Here is a 27,822-nt window from a genome sequence, read left to right as displayed (position 1 = left end):
CCTGATTTTTGGAAAAGAAGCAAAAAAATATTAAATGGAGAAAAGAAAGCATATTTAACAAATGGTGTTGGCATAACTGGATATCAACATGTAGAAGAATGAAAATAGATCACTATCTATCACCATGCACAAAACTCAAGTTCAAATGGATCAAAGAACTCAACATAAAGCCAGCCACATTGAACCTTATAGAAAAGAAAGTGGGAAGTACACTTGAACACATTGGCACAAGAGTCCACTTCCTAAATATAACCCCAGTAGCACAGACACTGAAAAAAAAACAATTAATAAATGGGACCTCCTGAAACTGAAATGCTTCTATAAAACAAAGGACATGGTCAACAAGACAAAATGACACTGTACAAAACGGGATCTTTACTAACCCCATATCAGACATAGGTCTGATCTCAAAAATATACAAAGAACTTAAGAAATTGGTCATTAAAAGGACAAATAATCCAATAAAAAGTGGAGTACAGACCTAAATAGAGAACTCTTAAGGAAATGTTCAGCATCCTTAGTCATCAGAGAAATGCAAATCAAAACAACTCTGAGATTTCATCTTACATCTGTAAGAATGGCCAAGATCAAAAACACTGATGACAACTTATGCTGGAGAGGTTGTGGGGTTTAGGGAACACTAGTGCATTGCTGGTGGGAATGCAAGCTGGTTCAGCCCTTTTGGAAGTCAGTGTGGCGATTTCTCAGAAAATTAGGAAACAACTTTCCTCAAGACGCAGTAACACCACTTTTGGGTATATATCTAAAGAATGCTCAATAGTGCCACAAAGACATATGTTCAACTGTGTTTATAGCAGCATTGTTTGTCATAGCCAGAAACTGGAAGCAACCTAAATGCCCTTTGACTGAAGAATTGATAAGGAAAATGTGGTGCATTTACACAATGGAGTACCACACAGCATAAACAAATAATGACATCTTGATTTTTGCAGGCAAATGGATGAAACTAGAAAACATTTTGAGTGTGGTAACCTTGATATAGAAAGACAATTATTACATGTACTCACTCATAAGTGGTTTTTAAGCATAAAACAAAGAAAATCAGCCCACAAATCACAATCCCAGAGAATCTAGACAACAATGAGGATCCTAAAAGAGACATACATGGGAAGTAGAAAAAGACAAGATCTCCTGATTATATTGGGAGCATGGGGGCCTTGGGAGAGGGTTGAAAGGGATGGGAGAGGCAGGGAAGGGAGCAGAGAAAAATGTAGAGCTCAATAAAAATCAATAAAAATTAAAAGCCTTTTAGTTCATGATCTCTCATGGCATTCAGAAATACCTTAGGTAGTAATCTGGAGTATTTCCCAGATTCACCATTTTAGAATGGACTAATCTAGAGCCATGCCTGACTGTTCTGAATTCTCAAACATATGATCTGATAATCCATAACATACCCTTCAGTACATAATCTTATGCTGAAAGTCCTCTAAAAATTAAAGAAGTGTTTGCATCTATGTGTATGTATGTGTGTAAAGGAGAGAAAGATAGAGAGTTTTCTTGGCAAGTCTGTCATGAGAGCATAATAATGTCTCCGCATAAATATATTTTCAATGAGGATTTAACTTATTGAATGTATCACTTCCATTTTATGCGTACCACTGATAAATATTCCAGTGTATTTTATATAACTTTATGGTAAGAGTAGATAATCATTAGCAATTTCCTAAAAGCTTTATTTACTTAGTGTTCTCAACAACCTCATTGTAGAATAGTGTGTGCTTTTATCTGCCATCCATGGTCATTTCCCACTTTGGGCTACCCTAGTAAAGTGTTTTTAAATAAATCTGCTTTCAAATGTTGAAAAGAATTTTAAGGCCTTAGAACACATGTTTTAAAATACAGTCGTTAATTTAAATTTAATTGGTAAAGTTTGCACCAAGATTTGTGGTTGTCAGAAACAATAGAAAGGCGATGGTAAACATAGCTGATGCTCAAAGAGACACAAAGTTCCAATTGTATATGAGGAATGAGTCCCAGAGATCTGTGTGACATTACACTTACAAATGAGCACTTAACATTATTATAAGGTTAGTCGAGTTTTAAACATTCACACCATAAAAAGTGTGTTTTATAAAACTAATTTGAGATTTGAAAATTAGCTAATTCCTTAAAGAAAATATTGTGAGCAAGTCTCTTCTTGGAAGACCTGATTTTTTGTTATTGTTGTTGCTGTTGTTTCAGCATGAGGATCGTAACTGGGATGTTAGTTAAGAGATATGATAACCTACCTAGCACCCAACTGGCAGCTAAGGAAGGGAAGAAGTTCTTGTAGCTGAGGATAGTAATAAAAAGCAGCTTGGCTGGAGGAGGGTTCTTCAACATACAACAGTGCTTATAAAGTAGGTCAGGACTGGACATGCATACATTTCTTGTAATGTTCTTATGCTACTTCAGAATGTTCCAGAAAACTGAAATTTCAGTTCTGCTCTTTGACCCAGTCCTGAAGCCCAGAGCCTTGAGAAGTAGGACACATATAACTGTTTATTCATTCTAAGAACCTATGAGGTGTCTGCTCTGCAGTACTGATATGAATACTTTCGGGTAAGTACATACGCTGTATATGCATCACATCTATATGTACAGAAGGAGAGAGAGACAGAGAAAGAGAGAGAGAGAGAGAGAGAGAGAGAGAGAGAGAGAGAGAGAGAGATTTAAAACTTGAATGCTACATCTTTCTACAGTTTACTGTAGGGCAGTTAAGAAATAATACTACAAGTTTTGCTGGGTACAGTAGTCTGGGCTGTCATTTGTGGTCTCTTAGAATTGGTAGAACAGCTGCCCAAGCCCTTCTGGGTTTTAGAGTCTCCAATGAGAAGTCAGGTATTAGTCTAAGAGGTCTACCTTAACTTTGAATCACAATAGATAGAAAGAATGAGACATTCCATAATAAAACCAAATTTAAGCATTATCTACCTACAAACCTAGTTCTACAGTAGAAAAACTTGAATCTAAAGATGTTAATCACACCTGTGGATGTCAATAGACATGAATCTGTTCTACCTTAACTAACGATAAGAGGGTTCAGACCTATTCTTGCTCCTTCAAGGTTATACAACAGGATATTTTGCCTAGACAAAAGGCTATGTTGATCTAGGGCGTAGTTAATTGATGTTTTGAGAGGTGAGGAGGTAATTACATTAATTGGTTCTTTGTATCATGGTAAAGAAGTCTTTTGCCTTCCCCCTTTTGAATTGGTGTATTTAAGGGAAATAAACATGGGTGGATCACAGCATTCATCTTTGTCCTCCTGATTCTATATGTTGTTTCTTGTCTCTTTCTTAATCCTCACCCCTCCCCCCAAGCATGGAAGAATAAGTTGAGTGGGACACTGAGACACACCCAAGACAAAACAAGTAGTAGATAATCCCAAACATTAAATCAAAAGAAAGGAAATGTAGGTATGTGCACAAACATCACCACCACCAGCAGCACCACCACCAGCAGCACCACCACCATCACAACAGTAATCAACAAGATTCATTTATGTCCCCCTGTAGGTACACAGGTCTTTTTCCCCCTTTTCTTCCTGACATTCGCAGGGCTGTTTGACCTCTGGCTCCCTGGAGATTCTGCACTAGCACTGGCTTGAGGGTATAGTTTAGAAAGAACTTGGCTCTCTTTTGTTATGGTAATTCCACCTGTAAACAAGGTTCCAGCTGCAGGCCCTATATGCTTGCCACACCTGCCCCTCCCAGCTGCTTCTGGCCTGAGGCACTGGGCACCTGTAATCTTCTTCTACTGCTCCTGATGGGAGGGGGCCGTGCCCTTTTGCCCCCGTTGCCCGCTAATATAAATACCCGACTTGAGTTTAATAAAGTGGCCATTTACTCTTTGGTAAGTGACCAGGTCTCTTTATGTGTGTCTGTTTAAACCCTTAGGACAATCCATTCTCATGGACTCGAGTCAGGAAAAGCGCGCGCCTGAATCGGGCCTGGGTATTCACAGAAAAGTGCAGACGCTAACATCCCCCAACATCAACGGTCTCAATTCCCCAATAAAAAGACATAGACTGAGCCAATGGATGCAAACCAATACCCATCCTTCTGCTGCATATAAGAAAAATACCTTAATATCAAGGATAGATATTGCCTCGTGGGAAAAAGATGAAAAAAGATATTCGAAACAAATGGACCTAAAAAGAAAGTTGGTGTAGCCATGTTAATAACTGATAAAATAAATTTTAAACTGAAACTAATCAGAAGAAATAGAAAAGCATTCTATATACTCATCAAAGGAAAAATTCACCCAGAGGATATTGCAATTCCTAACATCTATGTGCCAAACATATGGACAATCAAGTTCATAAAAGAAATATGACTACAGTTTATGTCACTCATTGACTCTCACTTACTATAGTGTGGGACTTTCATACCCCTCTGTTGCCAATAGATAGGTGATACAGAAAAAAATCTAAACAGAAAAAATGTTTACATGCAAAAACTAAACAGAGAAATACTGGAGCTAGCTGATGTTAGAATCCAAATGGACGTAACAAATATTTACAGGCTATTTCACCGAAATACAAAAGAAAATACCTTCCTCTCAGCATTTCCTGGACTCTTTTCCAAGACCGGTGACATACTTGGCTATAAAGCAAGTCTCAACAGACACAAAAATATTAAAATAACACCCTGCATTCTATAAAACCACCACAGTAAAAAGCTGGATATCAACAACAACAGAAATGAGGGATATTTACAAACTCATGAAAAGTGGACAACTCTCTAGTGAGTGAAAACTGAGTCAATACGGTAGTTAAAGACTTTCTAAAATAGAATGAAAATGAGCAATACCCAAACTTAGAGTACATAACAAGTGTGGTTCTAAAGGCAAGTTTACAGCACTAAGTGTCTACATTGAAAAAAAAAAAAGGAGAGATATCATACTAGTAACTTTAAGCAGCACCTGTGAAACTTCTAGACCAAAACTAAGTCCCACACAAAAAATTAGATGGAAAGAAATGATAAAACTCAGGGCTGAAATCAATAAAATAGAAACAAATAAATAAAACCAAGGTAAAGCGTCAATGAAAAAGATTTTTGTTTAAAGAAAATTAGTAAGACTGACAAAACATTTTCCAAATTAACTAAAAAGCAGATAGAATATTTAAATTAACAAATTAGAAATTCAAAGGGGAACATGACAACTGAAAACAATGAAATCCAGAAAGTCATAAGGACATACTTTAAAAACTCATACTCCACCAAACTGGAACTCTAAAAGAAATGGGTAATTTTCTCAATCAATGCATACCACCTACAAAAGTTAAGTCATGTTCACATAAACAATTTAAACAGACTTATAACTCCTAGTGAAATAGAGGTAGTCATTAAAACTCTCTTCTCCCCCCAGTAAAGCTAAGGGCCAATGGTTTTATTGCAGAATTCTATGATACTTTCAAAAAAGTTAGCACAAATACCCCTTAAATTATCCCATAAAATAGAAACAGAAGAAACACTGCCCAATTCATTTTACAAGGCCATTGTAAGCCTGAAACCCAAATCACATAAAAACCCAACAAAGAGAATTACAGATCAGTTTTTCTCATGAACACAGAAGCAAAAATACTCAATAAAATACTTGCAAAAATAAGTAGTTCTCCTATCCACAAATGACAAATGGACTGTGAAAGAAATCACGGAAACAGTACATCTTTTTTTCAGAAGATGGAAAGCTCTCTTATGATTATGGATCAATAGGATTAATATAGTAAAAATGGCTATCCCTCAAAAATCTACTGATTCAATGCAATTTCTATAAATATTTCAACATAATTCCTCACAGATCTTAATATGACAATTTTTGGCTTCACATAGAAACACAAATCACATAGGATAGCTAAAACAATCCTGAACTACTTGAGGTATCACTGTCTTTGACCTCAACTTGTACTCAGAGTTATAAAAATAAAAGTAGCATGGTATTGGCATAAAACCAGACACATTTGTCAATGAAAAACTAGAAATAAATCCACATACTTATTGACACCTGATTTTAATTAGGTGGCCAAAAACACACTTTGGAAAAAGAACAACATCTTTAACAAATGGTGCTGGAAATACGGGACAGCTGTATGTTGAACCTTCCAAATATATCTATACTAATCATCCTTCCCAAAACTCACCTTCAAATGTATCAAAACACTCAACACAAAACCAGACACACTGAACCAGATAGGAGAGAAAGTGGGGAATAGCCTTGAACTTATTGGTATATGAGATGGCTTTCTAAACAAAGAACCATTAACACAGGAACTAAGACAAACAGTTAAGAAATGTAACCTCGTGTAACTGAGAAGGATGGCAAAGGACACTTGTCATTCAGACAAAGCAGCAAGCTACAGAATAGGAAAATATTTTCACCAACTCATCATCTGATAGAGGAATATTTTAAAAATTTATAAATAACTTAGAGAGATTAGATATAATGTAAACAATCCAATCACAAATTGGGGGTGATGAAGGATTCTCCTCTGTATGAGTATGTTTTATTACCATTGATTATTAAAGAAGCTGTTTCAGCCAGTGGCTTAATATAATAAAGTCAGGTGGGAAATCTGAAAAGAGACATAGAGAGAAAGTACGCATAGTCAAAGAGATGCCATGTAGCTGCCCAAGGAGAAAACATCAGTTGACAGCTGTAAAACATTTACGTGTGTTCAACATCCTTAGCTAACAGGAAATGAAAATTGAAACTACTTTGAGATGTCATCTAAAATCTATCAGGAAGGTTAAGATGAATAAAACAATTGACAAATCATGCCGTGGAATATCTGGAACAATGGGAACACTCATCCATTTGTGGTGAGTGTACAAATTGTAGAACCACTATGGAAATAGTGGGCAAGCATCCTCAAAAAGATGGGAATGTACCTCACGATCCCACTATTCCCCTCTTGCACATATACTCAAAGGACACTTTATTCTGCTACAGAGATAGTTACTCAGTCATGCGAATTGCTGCTATATTAATTATATTCAGAAATTAGAAACAACGTAGGTGTTCCTCAACAGAAGAAAAGATAATGGAATATTACTCAGCTATTACAAAAAAATGAAATCATGAAATTCACAGATAAATGGTTTGAACTAGAAACAAATCATCCTGAGTAAAGTAATCCAGACCTAGAACGACAAGCGTGGTATTCTCCCACTTACACGTGGATAAGTTTAGTCAATGATAATCAAGCTATCACTTGTAGAAAAACAGAAACTAGATATAGATTAAGGGAATGGGTGCACAGGTAGATCTCCCCTCAGAGAAAGAGAAATAGAAAGGTACTATAGATATATGGTGGCAAGAGACTGGAATGGGAGGATCAAGGGGGAAGTGAAGAAAGGGACAAAGAAGGGAATACAGGGAGGAATAGCTAAAATTAAGGGTTATTTGAGGGGTAATATGGAAATTTAATACAGTGGAAACTTCATTAAATATGCATATGTGAAAGCAATCTGAATGAAATCATCAAATAATGTGGAGACAGAAGCCCAACTTGACAACTTGTCACCAAATGAGGTTTGCAGCACTGGGATTGTGTTCTTTGCCAAAACAGACCCATTAGAACCCCTAAACAACCCAGGCTGTTGCCAAGACTATATATTGTTCTCCACAAACTGACAGTAAATCCTATCCCATTGCTGAACATAACCCCTACACAATTCACTGAGTATCCCGAAGCCGACCTGGTGCTTAGATAGAGCTTTCAGTCCTATGTTCTCGCATCTGTGATAAAGAAAGGTGCTCTGCATGCTATCAAAGAGAACAGTAACACCAAGTCAGCCACAAAGCCTTTGCTACACAATGGTGCCCAGCCTGCAAGATATGCTAGTGCAATGGTGGCTCAAAGCTTGTGGTAGTTACCAGCCAATAGCTGTTTCAACTTAAGGCTACTCCATGAGATAGAAGCCATACCTGACAAAGCTTGGATTGTCCAAGAACCTGGACATAAACAAAACACTCATGTTCTAAAAAAATACAAAAAACAAAAAAAACCGTAGCAATAAAGGGACTCCCAATGATATTCTGCTATATTCAAAGATATTATCAAAGCCATTGCCAGAGGATTCTTCCTGCAGCAGATAGTAACAAATACAGAGACCCACAGCCAGACATTATGCAGAGACTGAAAAACCTTGGAACTAACAATATATCATCAAATCCCTCCCCTCAGGGCTTGAGAAACCTGCTGGAAAGGAGATGAAAAATTGTCTGAGATGGAGGGAATGGAGGTCATCAAGAAAGCAAGTCTTTCTAGATCAAAAGGGTCAGTCTTTTGCCTTGGGTTCTTTTCCATTTTTATCCCTTGTTTGTTTGTTTTTATTTCATCCTATTCCAATGTGTTAATTTTGTTCTATTTTTATTATTCTAATATATTAAAATGTATTAGCCCTTAGAAGCCTGTTTATTTTCTAATGAGAGACAGAAAGTGGCTGGTGCAGAAGGACTGGAGGTGGAGAGAAATTGGGAGGACTAGAAGGGGAAACCATAATCAAGATATATTATGTAAGAAAAGAAATTCATTTTTTAAAAAAGACAAAAAGAAAATAAAACACAAATAGAAAAGAAATATGACTGCATTTTGGTTGTCAGCATCTTGTAGTTCCGTAATAAACAGACCCATATTTCTAGCTTTTCATCATTTCCCTACTTTGTAACAAACAAAATAGAGCTTAATAAGATGGCAATATGAATCAGTGCAAAACAAAACAGCCTCTTCCTTTCCTGCCCACCAGGATAACAGTCAGGCTTAACCACGTCTGGCACCTTGAATGGAAAATTTCCGCCTCAAAATTTTGAAAGTCATGATATTCAGTGTTGCTTATCTTGGTTTAGAATAGAAAGTCTGACAAGATCTTAATTACAGTGTGACAGCAGTAGTGGTAATATAATACCAAAAAGGACATAGTTGAAGAGTTTGCTAATGCCTTTTCAAACATTCCTGGTACTAGAGGTTAAGGAATACACACACAAGAGAAGCCTAAGTCCTCTCACTGGTACAAAATCAACAGGCACAGTAAATTTCTTGCCTTTTGTGCATTTTCTACTCTGCATATTTTCATTTTTGTTTTGATGGAGGGAGGTGTCTGTATCTCACAGTAAAACTATATGAAGTGTTGAAATTCTGAGAATGTTTTCCAGGGATCGAGTCTGAGTAATAACTATTGAGTGATCATTTTCCCATGTTTTTTTGAAAATAGATTCTTTTCTCAGATAGTATATCTCAATTATAGTTTCCCTCCCTCTACTCTTCCCAGTCCCTCCATGCCTCCTCTTCCCTTTGGACCCACTCACTTTCTGTCTATCATTAGAAAAGAACTTGCTTCTATTTACTCATTCCTTGCAAAAAAGCAGCTTTCTTACAAGGACACTTTTACTTGTAAATCCTAGTCTCTCCTCTGAGCCAGAAGACCACATATTGAATAGTGTATAGGAAAATTCCCCAAAGAAGCAGAGGAGGGAGGTCTTAAAGCTGAGGTTTATATTGGATGATGTTGCCTCTCAATGTCAGAGTGAATCTGTAAAACCACCAGATGAACCAGTGATTGGATCATATGATTTTGATCTACAATGCTTGTTTTGAAAAACATAGGAAGTCAGAGATTTCAAATCATAGAGTTTGGTTATTCAACTCCAGTGCATTGCACATACTTTTTCTAGTCAAAAATGCTATTCATGTTTTAATATTTTAAAGAGAAAAACAGAGAAACTAATATTTATGACATTGTATATAATTTTATAGCAGCAATAGCTGTTACTATGCACTTCCTAGTAGACACGTCATTGTGAAAAGACCAACAAAAGGAGAGCAAAATGCTGAGTTTTAATAAAGAGCATCTCTCTTTTTAAAGACTTTTTTTAAAAAATTATTTTTTGCATATATATGTGAGTTTAAGTGTATGCATATGTAGCCTGTGTATGTAGGTGTCTTTAGAGGCTAGAAGAGGGTGTCAGATCCACTGGAGCTGGAGTTATGGATGATTGAACCAAAATCAGGTTCTCTGCAAAGAGGAAGGCTCATAACTGCTGAGCCCCAACAAGGGATTTTTGTGTTTTGAACTTGATTACCTAGAGTTAAATTCAGTGTTATACTTGTGATGAAAAACAGTGCCTTTTTAAGAATAATTCTTTTCTGTTTCTAATTTTATGTCATTCTACTTTTAAAACTCTAAATAAATTCTTGATATATGATTGACTTTTGTTAAATCGCAGTTTGCTGTTATTTTTAGATTATGTAATACACACTGGAAAAATCGATTTAGCAAAAAGATAAGAACTCTTCGGACCTATTCAACAGAATTTGAATATTATATAGTTTTATGCAAAACTATAAAATGACATTTTAGCAGCACTTCTGTTATACTAAAAACAAAACAACACACACACACACACACACATACATACACAGAAGTTCTATTATTTACCTCCACTGTCCATAGCAATTTGTAATTTCCCAAACCAGGACAAAGGCTTTGTACAGTTTTCTTCATAGCTCACCTTACTTGACTTTCATTCATTGTAACTAATCCATAGAAGAAGACACACAGGCCAACCACTGCTGCAGGAATCAGCATTCCAGTATACCATCCCAGCCAGGCGAAGTACAAACCGATCTTCTCACCAAAGTATAGCCTGCATAAGAAAGTCAATCTTCAGTTTGAATTAATGCAGTATAAAGGCCCAACAGTCTTCAATACCACAACTTGTGATGATTTCAGATGGAAACTGAGGCCTCTAACTCATGTACCTGTCAGCAATATCAGGGTATGTGACCCTCTTGGCTGTTAATGACTGTCACAGTGGCCATGATGTGTTTCTGTAAACTTGGTCACTATAGAGACAACACAAGACCAACTTTCAACAGTACCTGATTCTGGTTCAACTTTCTTAAAATGGTTTTCATAACCCAATCTTGCCTTCCTCTATATTCCTAATAGTATACCCTTTTAGTCTCTAATAGAGTTGTGTTTTCCTGAGAATAAATAAAAAAGGAAAAAGGAATAAAATCAGTTGGCCATCCGATTGGATTCTCAGTTCAGAGTGGAAGTGTCTCTATTTAAACCCCAGGTCAGACATGCTCATGCTATAGTCTGCATGGTTCATTCTCATCTTCTTCCACCAAAGCTTGATTCTGCTTGTCGGAAGCACATTTCCTTCAATTATCACTGTCCTCTAACTAAAATACAAACTCCCTCTTCCTGTAACTGATATTTACCTTTCTCTATATCATTTCTTCCAGGAAGCCTTATTCCCTAACCCTTGCTAGGTGTTTTGCTCTTCTTCCCATGCTGCCCTAACCCATGCCCTAATTAGTGTCCTCAGTCGTTGTACCATATAATACCTCTCCTTTATACCTCAATTCTGTGATACTGCCCAAACAGTTAAGCCTCTTGAAGGTGGATCTGTGCATTGCTTCACTGGCAGTCACTATTAAAAAAGTAAAAGAAGCTAAAGGAATTAATACACTTTATTTTATTAGTCTTCAGTTGATATGAAAGTGGCAGATTAATGGGGCAGTTCTAAGATCTACTCAATTGTTCTTCCTTCATCCATTCCAATATTGTTTTTTTATAGTTCCATAAGTTACAAAAGGTTGATAGAAATAATTTTACATTTTATGATTTCCTTACTGCTGTGAGGTTTCCACTTTCTAAAACTGGTTCCTTAACATGTCCCTGCCCCCAGCTATGCTGTTAAAGATTGATGCTTCACAGTGATTGCTGCTGGGAAGAAAATTCAATTATTAGTTTTCATTAATAAAGTTTCATTTTCTGCTTGTGAACAGTGGGTTGTCTTTATATTAACAGGGATGGTAGTTTCAGAGTCTGACTTACTCATAGCACACTAATACAATAACCTGCATTTTGTTGAAATTAATATAAGCAATACTAATAGGCTAAAATATGATCTAAGTCAAGTCAAATCAGGTTTCAGTATGTGTCAGAAGATGGAGAAGCTAACTGCAGACAAAGAAAAATGGCCACAAATGACCTTGTCCTAGAACACTGGTATTTACAACTATCTATAATACCTAATTTTTCCTTAGAGGTACAACACAAATCTTGCAGAAGAACAGGAACAAAGGGTTACCACTGCAGCTATTCCCCACTACTGCTCAACCAAGGCCATTCTCTTTGTGCTGTTCCATTTAAAGCTCTCCTTGTGACATTTCAGACAATCATCTGTCCCTTGATGAAATAACTTCTGTCTCAAAGTAAACCCTGATGTCCATGATTATAGAAAAAGTCAATTAGCTCAATAACTTTGTTTTTTAATTTTAAATCCCTTTGATACCTATTGTTAAAACTGTTTGAAATGTCATACCATTGCTTTTATACTGGTGACTTTTTAAACTACTTCTTTGGATTTAAAATAGTTTCTGTGGGAAAGTAGATTGAAAATAAATAAGACACAACTATTAAGTATTTGAACTAATTTTAAAATAGGAAAACAATATAAATATATCTCCAGAAATCATTGTTCACTAAAAAACAAAGATGAATTAATAGCTTTTGGCTCATAAATCATACTAAGGCATTTCCTTACTGAGGATGACAATGCTGGATTTACCTGTGGAAATCTCGTCAGCTATGATCAAAAGAACCCAAGTGTCACACGCCATTGTACTCTCACTATAGAAAGGAAGCAACTTAACTGCAACCAGTTAGAAGTTCTATGATGTAGGTGGGTCTTCTGTCTATGTGTTACTTTCATTGGTCAAATAAAGAGACTGCCTTGGCCTTTGATAGGACAGCAGCTTAGATAGGTAGAGTAGACTGAACAGAATGCTGGGAGAAAGAAAGCAGAGTCAGGCAGACGCCATGCTTCTCCTACCCAAGATGGACTTTGGTTAGAATCTTCCCGGTAAGCCACCACTTCGTGGTGGTACATAGACAATTAGAAATGGGTTAATCAAGATGTGAGAGTTAGCCAGTAAGAGGCTAGAACTAATGGGCCAGGCAGTGTTTAAAAGAAAACAGTTTCTGTGTAATTATTTTGGGTGTAAACTACCTGGGGAGCCGGGATCGAACTCAGCCCACCGTTCCCTTTTTCAACAGTTCTAGGAAACTTGTCTTGTACAAAATAGCTGAATAATATGATGTGGTTTAACCTGAATGTCCTCCACATCACTGCTTCAGTTTTAGTTACAACTAAGTGCCCAAAAAGTGTTCTCTATCAAAATATCACCTGTAATCCTTTATTGTATAACATTTTTTTTCTGTAGGGTCTCTCATAACACGTTGTTGTTTAGTCACTTTAACTAACACATGCTTTTACAGGAAAACCACCCATCTCTGTGAATAACCAAACAATAGTAGCTGGATATTCTGGAAGTTTGTAATAAAGACCCCATTTACTCCTTAGGATGCTTGCTTTATTTCCTTGAAGCAATAATATCAATGCTGCCTGAAGATAGGAATAGTAACTCACACTGAAATGTTATCGTCTTAACTCCTAATAAATATTTTTCGTGAGCTATCACATCTCACTATATTGTATTCATAAATTTCTGAGAAAATACTCCTTTTACATGTAAATTGGAATGTAAATTATAATCATAAATTAGAATAATGGAATTTGTCATGGTTGATAGGAGGAGAATCAAAGTATCTTGATGATACCCAACCACGAACATTTGCTGAGTACTCATTCCGTTTCTCTCCAAGTGCTTGTGCCACTTACTACCGTGTGACTTACAAAGTTCGCCTCTGTGGACCTTTATCCACTCTCTTTGTTAAAACTTCTGGCGTTCAGACATGCTTGTGGGTTACAAGATACATCTGGTATATGACTTTCTTTCTCATAGGTCATGGTTTGTCTACAACCGCTTTCTTCCTCGGGCCACAGCTTGTATCTGGTACCTCCTTTCATGATTAGTCATCAGGTGGTTCTCACAAGGACTTCCTCTTCTTGTGTCTTTAAAGTAAGGTTTAATAATCGCTTCTAGGTTTTACTAGTCCCTGGGCATGTCATTGTGTGTTGGCTTTCATGATCACATTTACCACTTCTGTATATACGTTTTTATTGATTTTCCTTCAAGCACCCCTTAGGTGGTCTGCTTCCTATTGACACACTGACTGATGCAGTTGTGAGCTATTCTTCATATTCTATAAATAGCTAAAAATATCAACACATATAGCCTAATAGTATAAATATGCTTTTTCTTTTATCCTGTAGATATTCATCTTTAGATAGAGAATCAAGATAGTATTAACATGTATTTGATGCTTTTTATATGAACAATGTTTTCTGTACTAAAATAAATCATGTAAAACACAAATGTAAATATTTCAAAGGCTGGGCTGTCTTTGTGCGTGCCAATTCCTGCACTTGGGAGGCAGACGGAGGTGAATCTCTGTGAATTCGAGGCCAGCCTAGTCTACAGAGCTAGCTTCATGACATTTAGAGCTGTTACACAAAGAAACATTGTCTTGAAAAACCAACCAAACAAACAAATAAAAAAAATGGGGGCTAGAGAGATGGCTTAGTGGTTAAGAGCATTGGCTATTCTTCCAGAGGTCCTGAGTTCAATTCCCAGCAACCAAATGGTGGCTAACAACCATCTGTAATGAGATCTGGTGCCCTATAAAAAGGAAAAAATATTCCAAAAATAAAACTAAATCCCATCATAGTATTGTATACCTTTTATCCCAGCATAAACAGGAAAATCTCTGTCAGTTCAAAGCTAACCTTGCTTATACAGAAAGTTTCAGGATAGACAGGCATACATAGTAAAACACTGTCCCAAATAAATAGAATATATATATTAGATATATCTATAGTATAATATAATATAATATACATTAGATAGATAGGTAGATGCATAGATAGATAGATGATAGATAGATAGATAGATAGATAGATAGATAGATAGATAGACAGACAGATCGAGTTAAGATCAACTAATTACTAGAAGGTACTCACTAGGAGAGAGAATCTTTTCTGAAGAAAACTGTAGCCAAACCTGCATATTAGCAAGTTTTACATCTACAAATTTAACTATCTGTAGATAAAAGTAATGTGGAGTGTGCCACTTGAGAGGAGTTTCTGGAACTAATTCCTTGTGAATACTGATAAACTATGACATACACACAGTTGATTTGTTGGTTGTTTTCCTATCTGCCCTCATATTTGTTGAGTGCTTCTTGGTTTTGATCTGTAAATATATAGTTGATTGTTCTGGGTGCATTGTAAAATGCTTATCATGGAGTTAGGTAAGGAGATACTAGAAGACTTGGAGGTATGAAGAACAAACAAACAACCCAGGATCATTTTCCTTCCCCTGGTATTCATCAGCACCTGGTAATTTGGGTGTGTAATATATAAGACGCATATGACTTAAAGACTCTTTTATTAGCTTTCATATCCACTCTATAACCAATTTCCTGCATTAAGTTTCTTTCATTGATAACTCATGTAGTGGTTTCTTTTCAGCAGAGAATTCCTGAACTGAAATAGCTTTGATAAGTAATCAAGGCTAGGGATATGGTAAGAGAATAGTTTGCTATTATTATAAAGCAGTTCATCTACAGTACCTGATTAAGTCCAGAGGTTGATGTTTGTACCACATTCCCCAGCGTGCCCAGCGCTCATACAACAGATGCCTGTTGTTCTGAGGTCCATGGGTTTTGATGGGCAGGTTGCTCTTATAGGCTCCCTGAGACAGATGCAATAACATAAATTGGAGTCCATTATCTTACTGAAGTTTTAACTAAATAAGAACTAGTGTTTCCATAACATTATTAATGTGTAAAATAATTAGAGATTATATACTCATGCCCACCACTGGAATGGTAAATATCATTAGAAATATGATTGTTCTATGAAAATAATGTATTAAATATTTTTCCAATAATTTGGGCCCATTTTACTTAAGTAAACGAGACTTTATATATCACTGTTTGGAGCTCAGGATCTTATAGTTAAATATGTCAAAATTATTGCAATCTTTAGTTGAGAAATTGAATACATCCCTACTTTAAAAAGTGAGCTAGACACAGAAAAGTTCTCTTTTACTTATAGATGCTAAGAGAATAAATATTAAAACAGCATAGGATTATACCTTTAGAGCCACCTTTATGTTTAGATCCTAGAATCCTGAAAATTTACTTTTGATATTTCAAAGGTAAGCATTTAAAATAGCATTTTCTTTCAAATGGGCTTTATATGGTTGAGGGTCCCCTAAGCACTAGGAATGAGATTCTTTATGAAGTTTTCTTGACACCTTGAGCTCAAGTTTGCCAGTGTCTTACAGCTGCAAAGAGATAACATATGTTTATGCCATCACTGATTCTTTAAAAAAAAATAGAAAAAGTAGAGAAAGGATACTATACATTCAAATTGCAAGCTAGTTTAGGTGTCCTCCCTAAACTAGTTCAAGCATTTAAATCCTAATCATTGGAAGCTAAAGAGAAGATGAAATCAATCTTGATTTCAAGTGCAGGACATCCATTTGGAACAGTGTTTGCTCTTTAAACCAGATTGTTGCCTGTCTGATACTGAAAGGACGAATAACAAAATTGCAGCTCCTTTGCAGTCAGTGCTAATAATCCTAATTCACGGCATTTGTCCAGCTCTAGTGGTCAGATCACATACATTTCTAGATGCTGAAATTCAGGGTACCTAGTATACTTCTGTGCAACCTACACTTAACACCAACTGCTACGCTGCTCTGTCTCGACAGAGACAAGCGGTGGGCTGCAAGGGAGAACTGGGTGAGCAGATGACTCTAGCCTACGCATGCACCTGTGAGCCTTTTGAAGGCTCGAACACTGTCAGCTATCCCTACCCACACCTTTGATTGACCCTCCTCCATGATTCATCTTTGAGAGAATTCTATATTTGACTTGAGTTTTAGACAAAGTTTTCTTGTCCTTGTGCACCTCTGGGCTATTGATTTTTATCTTTCCTGCCCATTTTCTAACTATTGTCAATTTGTAAGAAAAAAAATCTATCTCTTAACAAGGAATAGAAATATAAGAGTGAACATAATATCCATCATTAATTAAAAAGAAAGACATACATTTTAGAATATCCTTCTCAGTCTATAAATTGATTTTGTAAGAAAAAAATCTATCTCTTAACAAGGAATAGAAATATAAGAGTGAACATAATATCCATCATTAATTAAAAAGAAAGACATACATTTTAGAATATCCTTCTCAGTCTATAAATTGATACTATTAACTTTATCTTCTTTGTAAATTTTGTTTTTCTCTCATGAGTAAATAGTAATTCAAATCGATAGTCAATTTCTGATTCCATTTCATTGTTTCTCGATTATCTTTTTCATATTTACAGTTCAACAGTGACACTTTTTATTTCTTTTACATATTTGTGCTATATATTTATATTTCAAATAATTTATAAAAAGACATTAAGAAGACTGTCATCAAAAATCCATCTATGACAGCTGTCAAATTTCCCATGAGAAACTCGAGTGAGCTGTCAATGCACAAGCTAATTATGCAGAGAAAATTACCATGCCTAAGCGAATAAATCAAACCTCTTTCTATTACATGACTCCCTTAGCTGCGCTTCTTTGCTCACTTTTGTTTGCCACTTACTATGAGGTATTTGAAATGGTGTTTAATTTTTCTTCGCTGTGTTCCTTTATATCTAAAGAAATAATAATGTTTACTTCCTCCTGTGCAGTCACAATCATGGTAGAACAAGTACTGGCTCAAAACATGAAATATATAAAAAATATTTGCTCATGATTATTTACCTCAATTTTTTTCTTATAAGTGGGCATTTCATGAAGATGATTAACTTTTGGTTTCCTGTACTTATAATTGCCTTTGACATTTTACCTTTGTGTAACTGGATTATCTATGATTATAATGGAATTGATGTTACTGTCAGTAACATAGGGTTCTTTCAAGAGATAGATATTGAATGGAAAATATCTTTCATAAATACCTCGTGTGGGGGGAATGCAGCTATGTATGAGCCATTATTTATGAGCTTACGGATACCTAGAAAGAAAATGAAGTTCTTAGTTAATTTCAATGAAGACTTTCTCTTAAAGCATATATAAACACACATGGAACACAGAATTATTTTAAGACACAGCAATACAAATGAATTCCATATCAGGTCAATTCTAGGGACAGTAATCCTGAGAAAGAGATTGGTACTGAGCCCGGGAGTGTCTTTGCTACATTATTTTCAAGACACCAGCACAAGGTTTCATTTTGCCATATCTCAACATGATGTGTGGTGCATTGTTAATTCCCACTCCTTGAGATCACATGAACCAAGAAAACAATTCTTTTTTACCCCCTTCTGAATACAATAAAGTTTAGTCAAAGAAGAATTCTCTACTCCCGACATTTAACAATAAAGGTTGTTGCACAGAGAAACGTTTGTTTATGCTAAACCGAAATGACATAAAATGTCACCCTCAGATTTGTTATTTCATTGACTTCCTTTTGAGAATGAGCAGTGAGAAAAACTTTCTGAAGAGGAATTTTAGTAACAGTGCTATTTATTAACATGCATGAAAGAAATATTTGTACACCTGAAATATGGAACCCTCTTTCATGGTGCAAATACCATTACATAAGGTGCTTGGTAAACAACTATAATTTAATGAGTACAATTCTTAGACTGTTGTACAGAAATTTGAAGCATCATTTTTATGTAATACATAATGACTTGAAAAAATAGTTGCTTTAAATACACATATAATACATTCATATTTTGATGTAATGTGTTTTAACATTTTTCTATAATTTCATCACTGTGGATAGCAGTCCATTTATTTTATTTTAGCTCTTCTATGTTTAGCAAATTTTCTACAAAGGATATGATACCTTTATATTCATTTAAAATGACATTTAAACCTGTAAGTACAATTTTTCTATCACACAGGAAAGTTTTCAGCTCATATTCTGGGTATTTTAATTTTTCTTTATTTAGAAATATTCTGATTGTTTTGGGTAAAGTATTAGTGTTTAAGGTAACTGTTTTAATTGTTCAGTCATGAATGAATTAAATTGTTAGTCAGGAAAAAAAAGAAACATGATTCTTTTTTTTCTTATTGTTATTCTCCATTCTAGCAAAACCAGGAAAGAACAGTGATAGATTACATGGGTTGTCAATTTGTAATTCCAGAGAATTTAGAATATTTGGCTAACATTGATTTCTTCACTGCTGCAATTACGTCTTACCATTAAAAGGTCCAATTCCGTGTTAGCTTTGTTTTGTTTTCAATTCTGTGTAAGGCTCACAATTTATTTTATTATATTATATTCTCAATTTTCTTTCATATTATTTATGTACTAAACTGTCAACCCTATCAAATGGCATAAAATTTCAAAATTAAATAAAGCTAAAGTAAGGGGCTCAAAAATATTCTTTCATTAGGTTACATACATATTCTTCTAGATTTTCATTTATTTTTATCTCTATATACTAAGAAATTGGAATCACACAAAACTAATAATTTTGTAATCTTCTCTTCTTTATTTACAGAATCATAAAGAAATTTCATCGTCAATTTGATCTAGGAACTAATATTAATCTCTGAGAATAAAATCTATGTCATAAACTGTTCAACATACAGCACATAAGAAATAAAATTATTTGAGTATATATTTACACATAGAGGCTCTGTCAATTGTGTTGATAAAGAGAAAACAGATAATTTTAGTAGGAACAAGTACATAAAATTGTGGACATGGCATATTTGGTACTTCTAATATTTTATTATAATGCCATGTTGAACCATTTCTACATATATTTTCATTAAAAATCTATTAGTTTAGGATAAATTTTGTTCTTATATATTTGTATAGTTCACATTATGTTACATTGGTCAAATGCCCTCAGAATAAATACTTTTAAAAAATAGCAACACAAAGTATCCGTAGAATTTGTGTCTACTGTGTTAAGCAATTCACAGTTAGTGAGTGAAGGTGAAACATTTCATTTGCTATGAAACTCTACATCTGTATATAACTTTTTAATATTTTAATCTATGTCTATAAAATAATGTTCTTACCCACTTTTGATATCCCATTTTCATATTTGGTGCGCTCCAGCATGTGGTAAACTATCCTGCTTCGGGTAGCATTGCTGAAGAAGGTGTCCTTATTGTTTATTATAAAGCTGTCAAGATGAAGGGATAGGTTTTAATATTCAGAACTGAACACAAAATCTACTCACAATTGTAAGCTCCTGGGTTGATGTGGGATTCCCCTCTGTATTATGTAAATACCACTGGTTAATAAAGAAACTTTCTTAGGTCTGCTCAGAGCAAAATAGAGATAGGCAGGGAAAACTAAACTGAATGGTAGGAGAAAGAAGGTGGAGTCAGTAGGAGCCATATAGATGCCATTGGGAACACACATGCCAGAACTTTTCCAGTAAGCCACAATCATGTGGTGATACACAGAATAATAGAAATTGGTAGATTAAGATGTAGGAGTTAGCCAATAAGAAGCTAGAACAAATGGGCCAAACAGTGATTTAATTAATACAGTTTCTGTGTGATTATTTTGGAGCTGAGCAGGTGGGAACAAACAAGCATCCTCAGACAAGAAATTGGCACCCAATGTGGGGCAACTAAATCCAGTTAAAATCTAAGAGGGCTTGGAAAAGAATTCTAGACACTAAACAACGAAGTTTGGCAGCATTTTTTTCAGATGTGCTCTGCTTGCTGGTGGTATGCTGCAGCTCTTTTAAGAGAGGCTTTTCTGATGCAGCAGTAGAAAAGAAAAAAAAACCTGTGTGGTTTCCAAATGGTGGTTTCCTGGGCTGTTCTGGCATCATAAACTCTGGCTCTTTTAGGAGGCTGAGCACTTGAATGGGGTTTGTGGGCAGTGTAGTACAAGTTTCTTGGTGGCCTCAGTGGGATATAAATCCACAGAGGGCCTGAGAAAGCTAGAAAAAAAGTTCTAATAGTACAGAAGAACTTTGTGTGACTGTTCAGGTAGCAAGATGTCTCTATCAGTTCTAGAGTTTTGGAAGTTGCTTACAATGTACATCCTGCTTACTTAGGTAATATTATATCCTTCTGGAGTCCTTGATGGAGTTGAAGGATATATAATTATAGTTTCCTTTAGAAAGATAAAGTAGACACCAATATTATAACTGTAATTTTTGCTTGATAACTGTTTTGTTATATGTAATTTTACTATGTTAAATTTAAAACCATCCTTTGTATTTAAACAGAAAAGGAAAGGTAATGTGGGATTCACCTCTGTATGCTGTAAACATCACTGGTTAATAAAGAAACTGTCTTAGGCCTGCACAGGGCAGAATAGAGGTAAAAAGGAAAAAGTAAACTGAATGCTTGGAGAAAAAAGTCAGAGTCAGGAGAAGTCATGTATGGAAGCTATGTAGGGAACCACTGGGAACGGACATGCCAGAATCTTCCTGGTAAATCACATCCATGTGGTGATATATAGATTAATAGAAATGAGTTAAATTAAGATGTACGAGTTAGTCAATAAGAAACTAGAGCAAATGGACCAAATGGTGGTCTAATTAATGCAGTTTCTGTGTGGTTATTTCGGGGCTGAGCAAGTGGGAACCAATAAGTGGCCTCATACAACACTGGGTAACCAACCATCTGTCTCTATAATTAAAGACAATGAGTAGAAAATATTCTAGGATAAGAAAGAAGTCCTCCTCTTTGACAGAAGAAGACTGACAGATAAAAAGAAATACTTAAAGAGAATTCAGAGAATGATCAAAAATTCATTTTAGCTTCTTCATTCAGTTTGTAAGGTCTTGGTATTTTCAAATGTCTTGTTTATCATAGAGTAAAAAGAAATTCACTATTTGCTGGCTGGGGTTTGTACCACCTCAAACAATGTTTCTCCAAATAGATTTAATTAAAAATTGAGATTATTTCCCATGCAATACTTGCCATTCTATCTTAATCAGTTTTCAGAGTTAGTGATATCCCATAATTCTTTTTTTCTTTTCCCTCCATACTCTAAAATGTCCTTCTGTGGAAACAGTAGCAAGGGGCCTTGTGAGTGTGGATGTTATGGGAAGCAAAGGAGTATTTCACAATGAGAGGATGGATCTGTTTAAATGTTTCAATTAGAATGGACCGAAAGTTTCCAAGTAGTGGAATGAACTGGATCTTTCTGGATTGGTGACACTCTCGGCTTCTACGCACTTTATCTCTATGAATGAGGAACCATTTTTTGTTTTGTCGGAAATTTCATCTGTGGTATTAGTTATTCTATCTGTTGCATCCTCCTAACCCTCCATATTCAAGGAGTTACAAAGCTAAGTAACTTTCCTGTTGAACCATTGTCTCCATGTTGCTCCGACCCTGCTCATGTGTGTCAGTGCCCATAGCCTAGTTTGCCTTCTTGGCAGGTTTTACCCAGCCTTGTATACATCAGTCTGCACAGCTGACTATATTATTACATGCGGAGTTCCTCAGCATTAAATATTATGTGTATTATTTCTGTATCCAGATACATTAAATTCAGAGTCTTGGCTACTATAGGAGGCAGAAAGAATAACCACCAATCTTTTTTCATCACAAGACTTAAGCCTACCAGAGAAAGTGATTCTCAGGGAGATAAGTTCAGTTTTGGAAGAGATTGTATTATGGAAGAATGAAGCAGGTGGTATAATCAAGTTAATAAATAAATTCCAGCCTGTTTCTGGGAAAAATATAATAGTGTAATGATGTGGTGAGTGACTGGGGGAAGAGACAGCAGCAAGAATTTTCTGATATGATTTTCCTTAGATAATGATACTTAATGTAGGCACACGGGTGGGAAGAAAAACACCCTGTAAAACTCAGGGGCAGGATAGGTCAGCAGAAGAGAAAAGTGGTAAAGATTCAGCTGGAGCTTTAATAGAGCAGCTGAGTCATGGACCCATGGGCTGTGTAGCTGCACTATGTAATGGCTGGATGCCTGAGGAGTGGGAGTGTGGTACACTGGGCTGAAAGTAGGATGGCCTACACTGAAAAAGATCGCAAACTTAACTGTACAGAGTACCAATGGGATACTATTATGGAGGAATACGCCAGATGTTTTTAATTAGTGTTCTTTAAAGACAGCTGGTTCCTTGAGTTTTCAAAGTAAGTTAAGTACATTCTGTTTCATCTTGTTTGGTACAACCACAGATCTGTAAGATCCTGTGATAGTACAATAAAAAGCTGATGAAGGTCCCAGGATTCTGAGTTTTCTAGACGGAGTTCATGCTCTGTCTTGACTTCCTTTCTCCAGACCTGGATTAATAATGGATTGCTTTATATGGACCTCCAGGATTAAATCATAAAGTGAGTAGAATATTCTGAGGAGACTCTAACTGACATTTGGCTATGGTATAGACTGATCTAGAATTTTATCAACTGCCACATCCCAGGAAAAAGTTTATTCAGACATCCAAAATAGCATCTGTGGACTCCCAAGCCTTTGTATTATACTGAATTGTATATTTTGCTACAATATATTGTAAATATTTTACATTTCTCTATCTCTTTTTACTTTTTTTTAGATTTACAATTACCTTCTTGTCTATAGCCTTTGTCTTGGAGTACCATGAGGACAGACGGCAGGTCATGTGCCGTAATGAACCTTGTAATTCAATTCATGAACTTAATAAGTCATAGTAGATAAAAGCATAGACAAACAGATGTGGAGGAAGGCAAGGGGGAGGAAAAAAGTTTGGCAGAGAGTGAGAGGGAGAGAGAATGAAAAGAAAGAGACCTGTATCCTTCTCTAAACAAATTACTGTATTTTAATAAGATTAAACAAAACCACTTAAATACTAAAAGTATATTTAAGTAAAATTACAGTTTCAATAATTCATTAATTAGTGTTATTGTTAGCAGCAGTCCTATTATTGTTGCCATAATTATTTTAGATGACTTATTTTCTCCAATAATAACTTTTAAAAGATTTTGAACATGTATGTGTGCTTTTTTGCATGTTTATATCTATACCACACATGTGCCTATGCCTGAAAGAGTCAGAGATGTTGTTAAATTTTTTGTAACTGGAGCCACAGGAAATCCTGAGTCTCCATGTACATGTTGTGGATCCGTGTAGCTGGAGTTGCAGACAGTTACACCCCCACATGTGTGCTGTGAATCCCCTGTAACAGGAGTTACTGTTGTGTGCCTCTACATTTGTGCCGGAAACTCTCCCATGAGAATAACATATGCTTTGAATGGGTAAGCCATCTCTGCCACCCACAGAGTTATTACTTGAAAAGAATATCCAGGTTACCAATCTATAGAATGATATTTAAATATCACTTGACTATCTCTGAATCATGAAATTAATATAGAATCAAATGTTCATTTAGTGCTGTTCCTAAGTTAAATATAAACTCTAATACAATGATACATTCTCGACCTAGTTGGTGACCAGTGGGAATATCCTCAGTTATTTTTCTTCAATAAACAAGCTCGAGGTAATGGGACGTGCAGAGCCAGAACATAGCAGAAAAGAGATGAGCACTCACTGGTGAATCCGGGCTCTGCTGAAAGGGCCAGTGTAGCAGTCCGACTCCTCCAACTCTGGAAACGCTGACTTGTCAAGAACCATTGGGTTCTGGGACATCCACTTTTTGATTCTTTTGAAATAATTTTGCACCCTGCAACCAAGTCGAATCCCAGAACTAGATAAGGTTGTATTCCAGAACTATATTAGTTTCCTGTGGCAGTGTTCTTAAGTATTAGAGAAAAAAATATTCCAGGTCCCTCTCTCTTCGTCTCTCATAATATACACATATGCATGCATGCATACACATACAGATACATACACAACCACCACATACATACATACACCACACGCAAGCACACCATACACACATACATATATGCGCATGCACACACATATATACACACACATACGCACAAACACCTACACCACACACTCATATACACTATCCACACACATATACCATACACACATCTGCTTCTGCTTTCCTATAGATGAAATAAATAGTAAAACAAGTCCAGCATTATTTAATCTCTTTTCAGAGAAATAATAAGTCTGTAGAAAATATCTTAAATTACCTTGCATAAAGATGACCACAGGAAGGAACATTTTCAAAGGCAGTACAATATCTGTATGTATGAGTATGTAAATGCAGATTACTTCCTGGTTCTTTAAAAAAAGTGTGAAAATTTCTATGTAGAGTGTGTATATATGCCTATTGGAATAAGGTCCATCATTTTCCTTCACAGAATAAAAAAATAAAGCAAAACAAAAGACTGACCTTCATCATTGATTCTGAAAATCTAAATTTTGTTACTATAACAACAGCTGTTTTCATTTAAAAATACCAAGCAGTGTTTCCACAGTGATTATGTTGTGCTGCTGCAATAGAGAAGTCAAAATTACAGGACAGAGTATCTCCAGATACAAATACAATGTATCTTAACATGGCTTTTGTCAGCTTCTTGATGTTTAGGAAAAAAATTAAGATAACAAAGAGCAGGCAACAAATACTGTATCTTAAGAATTAGTTCTTAAGATATGGTAAAATTACCCTGGGAAATTTTAAATAAGAATTAAATCCTGCCGAAAACTTTGGAAGTAAAAATATTGATCATTTCTTACCAAATAGGATTATCAATGGGATACTGATCATCTCAGGTTTTGAAGGACTTCAACATTTATTTTAAATCTAAACTAACAAGCAGTTTTGAGGTGTTCATTTTGTTCAATCTCATAAACAAACCCCCTGAATTAATAGATTTTTCTGAGGCCAATGCAAAGACATGTAGAAGACATGAGAGTACAGATCAACCTCTCTAGTCTTTTGAAATGCAGCACATTGGATGGATGAGGAGAGCTGAAATGGCCAGTTTCTGAAACTAGACAAAACAGTTCCATGTTTGAGCTGATGTTTTCAGATCTAAAGAGAGGAAGTGATCCTATTTGTCCTACATCCAGCAAAGGGTCAGAACAAACCAAAAGGGTAATGCCAAGGACCTTCGGGTAATGTAGGTGGACTGCAGCACCTAATGGCCTAGGATCTATCTCTGAGTTAAAGCAACCTGGGAACAAGTGAACGTCTAAAATTTATGAGAGAACATTAAGATCATCTTCTATTAATAACAGAAAATAAATGCTACTATCTATCATCTTAGGCCTTCATACACATTTTCTGAGAAAGAAAAATGGTCTCAGATGGTGAAATATCATCAGTCCTGGATTTGAAACCAGATTCTAGAGCCTAGTTAATTTATTTCCTTGTGCCTCACTTAGTTTTTTATTATTATTAAGTTAAATGACATCTTGGGAACAAAACAGACACTAGAAACCTGTAGGGTTTGTTCTAATGGTCACGGTAATAAGGTAAGAAATGAATGTTGAGTTACTATTTATGCTACAAACCTTGACACCAACACTATCATATTACCAACATCTAAGCATGTTTATCTTCTTGGGCATCTTTTAAATGATGAATTTTCTGATAAAACATGAAGATCACTTTAACACAATTCAGTGCCTTTTATTAAAATCTGGAGGCAGGGAAAGATAATTCCGCGTAAACTAAAAATATAGATCAAAGGGCTCAGGGAATCAGACTAAAATGCAAACTGTCAACCATCTGGGAAAGCTCTGGGTAGGACTGCGGGTGGGAATGCTAAGAGTCTGTTATTTTTCCTCATCTGCAACACTGGCTACTCTCTGTTCTAGTTTCCTTGCAGGCTATTTTGATGATGTCTTAATATTTGAACATAAAAGTGCTTTGTAAATAAAATTAAATTGCTGCACCAATAGTGCTTTAGTTATTTCCTCTAAAGGTGCCTAGAGATATGATGATCTCCAAAGCTAGATAATTGTCTGGACATTACTTATCCCTTAATGTTTTATAGCCTTAGTTAACCACACACAAACGTCTTTTCTATTGCAAGAAAAGAAAATCACTAATAAAAATAAATGTGCGTGTTTGATTTAAATTTTATTCTTTGTACAGTTTTACTGACTGTAAATATTGTACTTAAAATTTTGTAAGACATGACCATTTATGCCTACCTTTCACATAAATAGAATTTACATTTTTCTACTAAAATAAATTGAAGGAAAATTTACAATCAATCTTTTTCTCAAGTGAATATATAAATAAACATAAACAAGCAAGAGAAAAATTTAATTTTCACTCGATGCCTTTACTGTTTGATACCTACCCCTCACCACTCAAATCCATGAATCTAAGAAACAAAGAAAACTGTTTACAACAAATTAAATGTGAGGAACAGTTTTTAAAATATTCCCAATACCTAAATTCAAATTTTAAGAATTAAAACATAAAATATCATAAAACAAAATGGTACAGTGTTCATTTTTTAGTTACTTGAAAGGTTGAGCATCATAGATATAAGATCATTTTAGAATTGTTCATATGTTTCAAAATTTGTCTATTTAGAAATTTATACACTAATGTGCATGATTCCCTTGAAATTGAAGTTAACTTTAAATCTAGGCTATATTTTTATGTAAAATACTTTTTTATAGATTTTAATATTCAAAATTTTATTCTTTAGCAAGACTCTGAAAATGTCATTCAAGAATAAATCTATTAAAAAGTGACTTGAAAAATTAGTTCTGTAACAGCTAAAAGGGACTCAAACAAAACATTTTATTTAAAATAGAAATTATGTTAAAAAATATTCTCATTACAATTTATAAAGTTTGAAAGGGTTACATTCATCAAGTCTTTCCTAAAATGATATTAGACCATTTTTTTTCTGTGTTTTGTGTTATTCTGACTAGTCTATAGTTTTACTCATGGAGTATACTGCTATGCTGATGTTGCAGTGGTTTGCTTTCATCAAGTGAAAGCTTTGCAATGGAT

At 35.3% G+C, this 27,822-nt stretch overlaps 1 protein-coding gene across 3 annotated transcripts in view; it reads right to left on the bottom strand.

Annotated features, from left to right (window-relative positions):
- Ano3 (anoctamin 3) overlaps window positions 1-27,822 on the bottom strand; it is a 237,156-nt gene that overhangs the window by 75,297 nt on the left and 134,037 nt on the right. For all 3 annotated transcript variants that reach the window (XM_087911333.1, XM_087911334.1, XM_087911335.1), the window contains 5 exons: window positions 24,475-24,606; window positions 20,030-20,136; window positions 17,944-17,999; window positions 15,558-15,679; window positions 10,519-10,653 (listed from right to left, as the gene is read on the bottom strand). In XM_087911333.1, coding sequence (XP_087767459.1) covers window positions 10,519-10,653; window positions 15,558-15,679; window positions 17,944-17,999; window positions 20,030-20,136; window positions 24,475-24,606 — 552 coding nt within the window. The remainder of the gene's footprint in view (window positions 1-10,518; window positions 10,654-15,557; window positions 15,680-17,943; window positions 18,000-20,029; window positions 20,137-24,474; window positions 24,607-27,822) is intronic.

The sequence above is a fragment of the Myodes glareolus genome, chromosome 10 (assembly GCF_982192425.1).
Source record: "Myodes glareolus chromosome 10, mMyoGla1.1, whole genome shotgun sequence".
NCBI classification, from domain to species: domain Eukaryota; kingdom Metazoa; phylum Chordata; class Mammalia; order Rodentia; family Cricetidae; genus Myodes; species Myodes glareolus.
The sequence above is the reverse complement of the archived record's forward strand: the minus strand, read 5'-3'. Positions and strand labels throughout refer to the sequence as shown.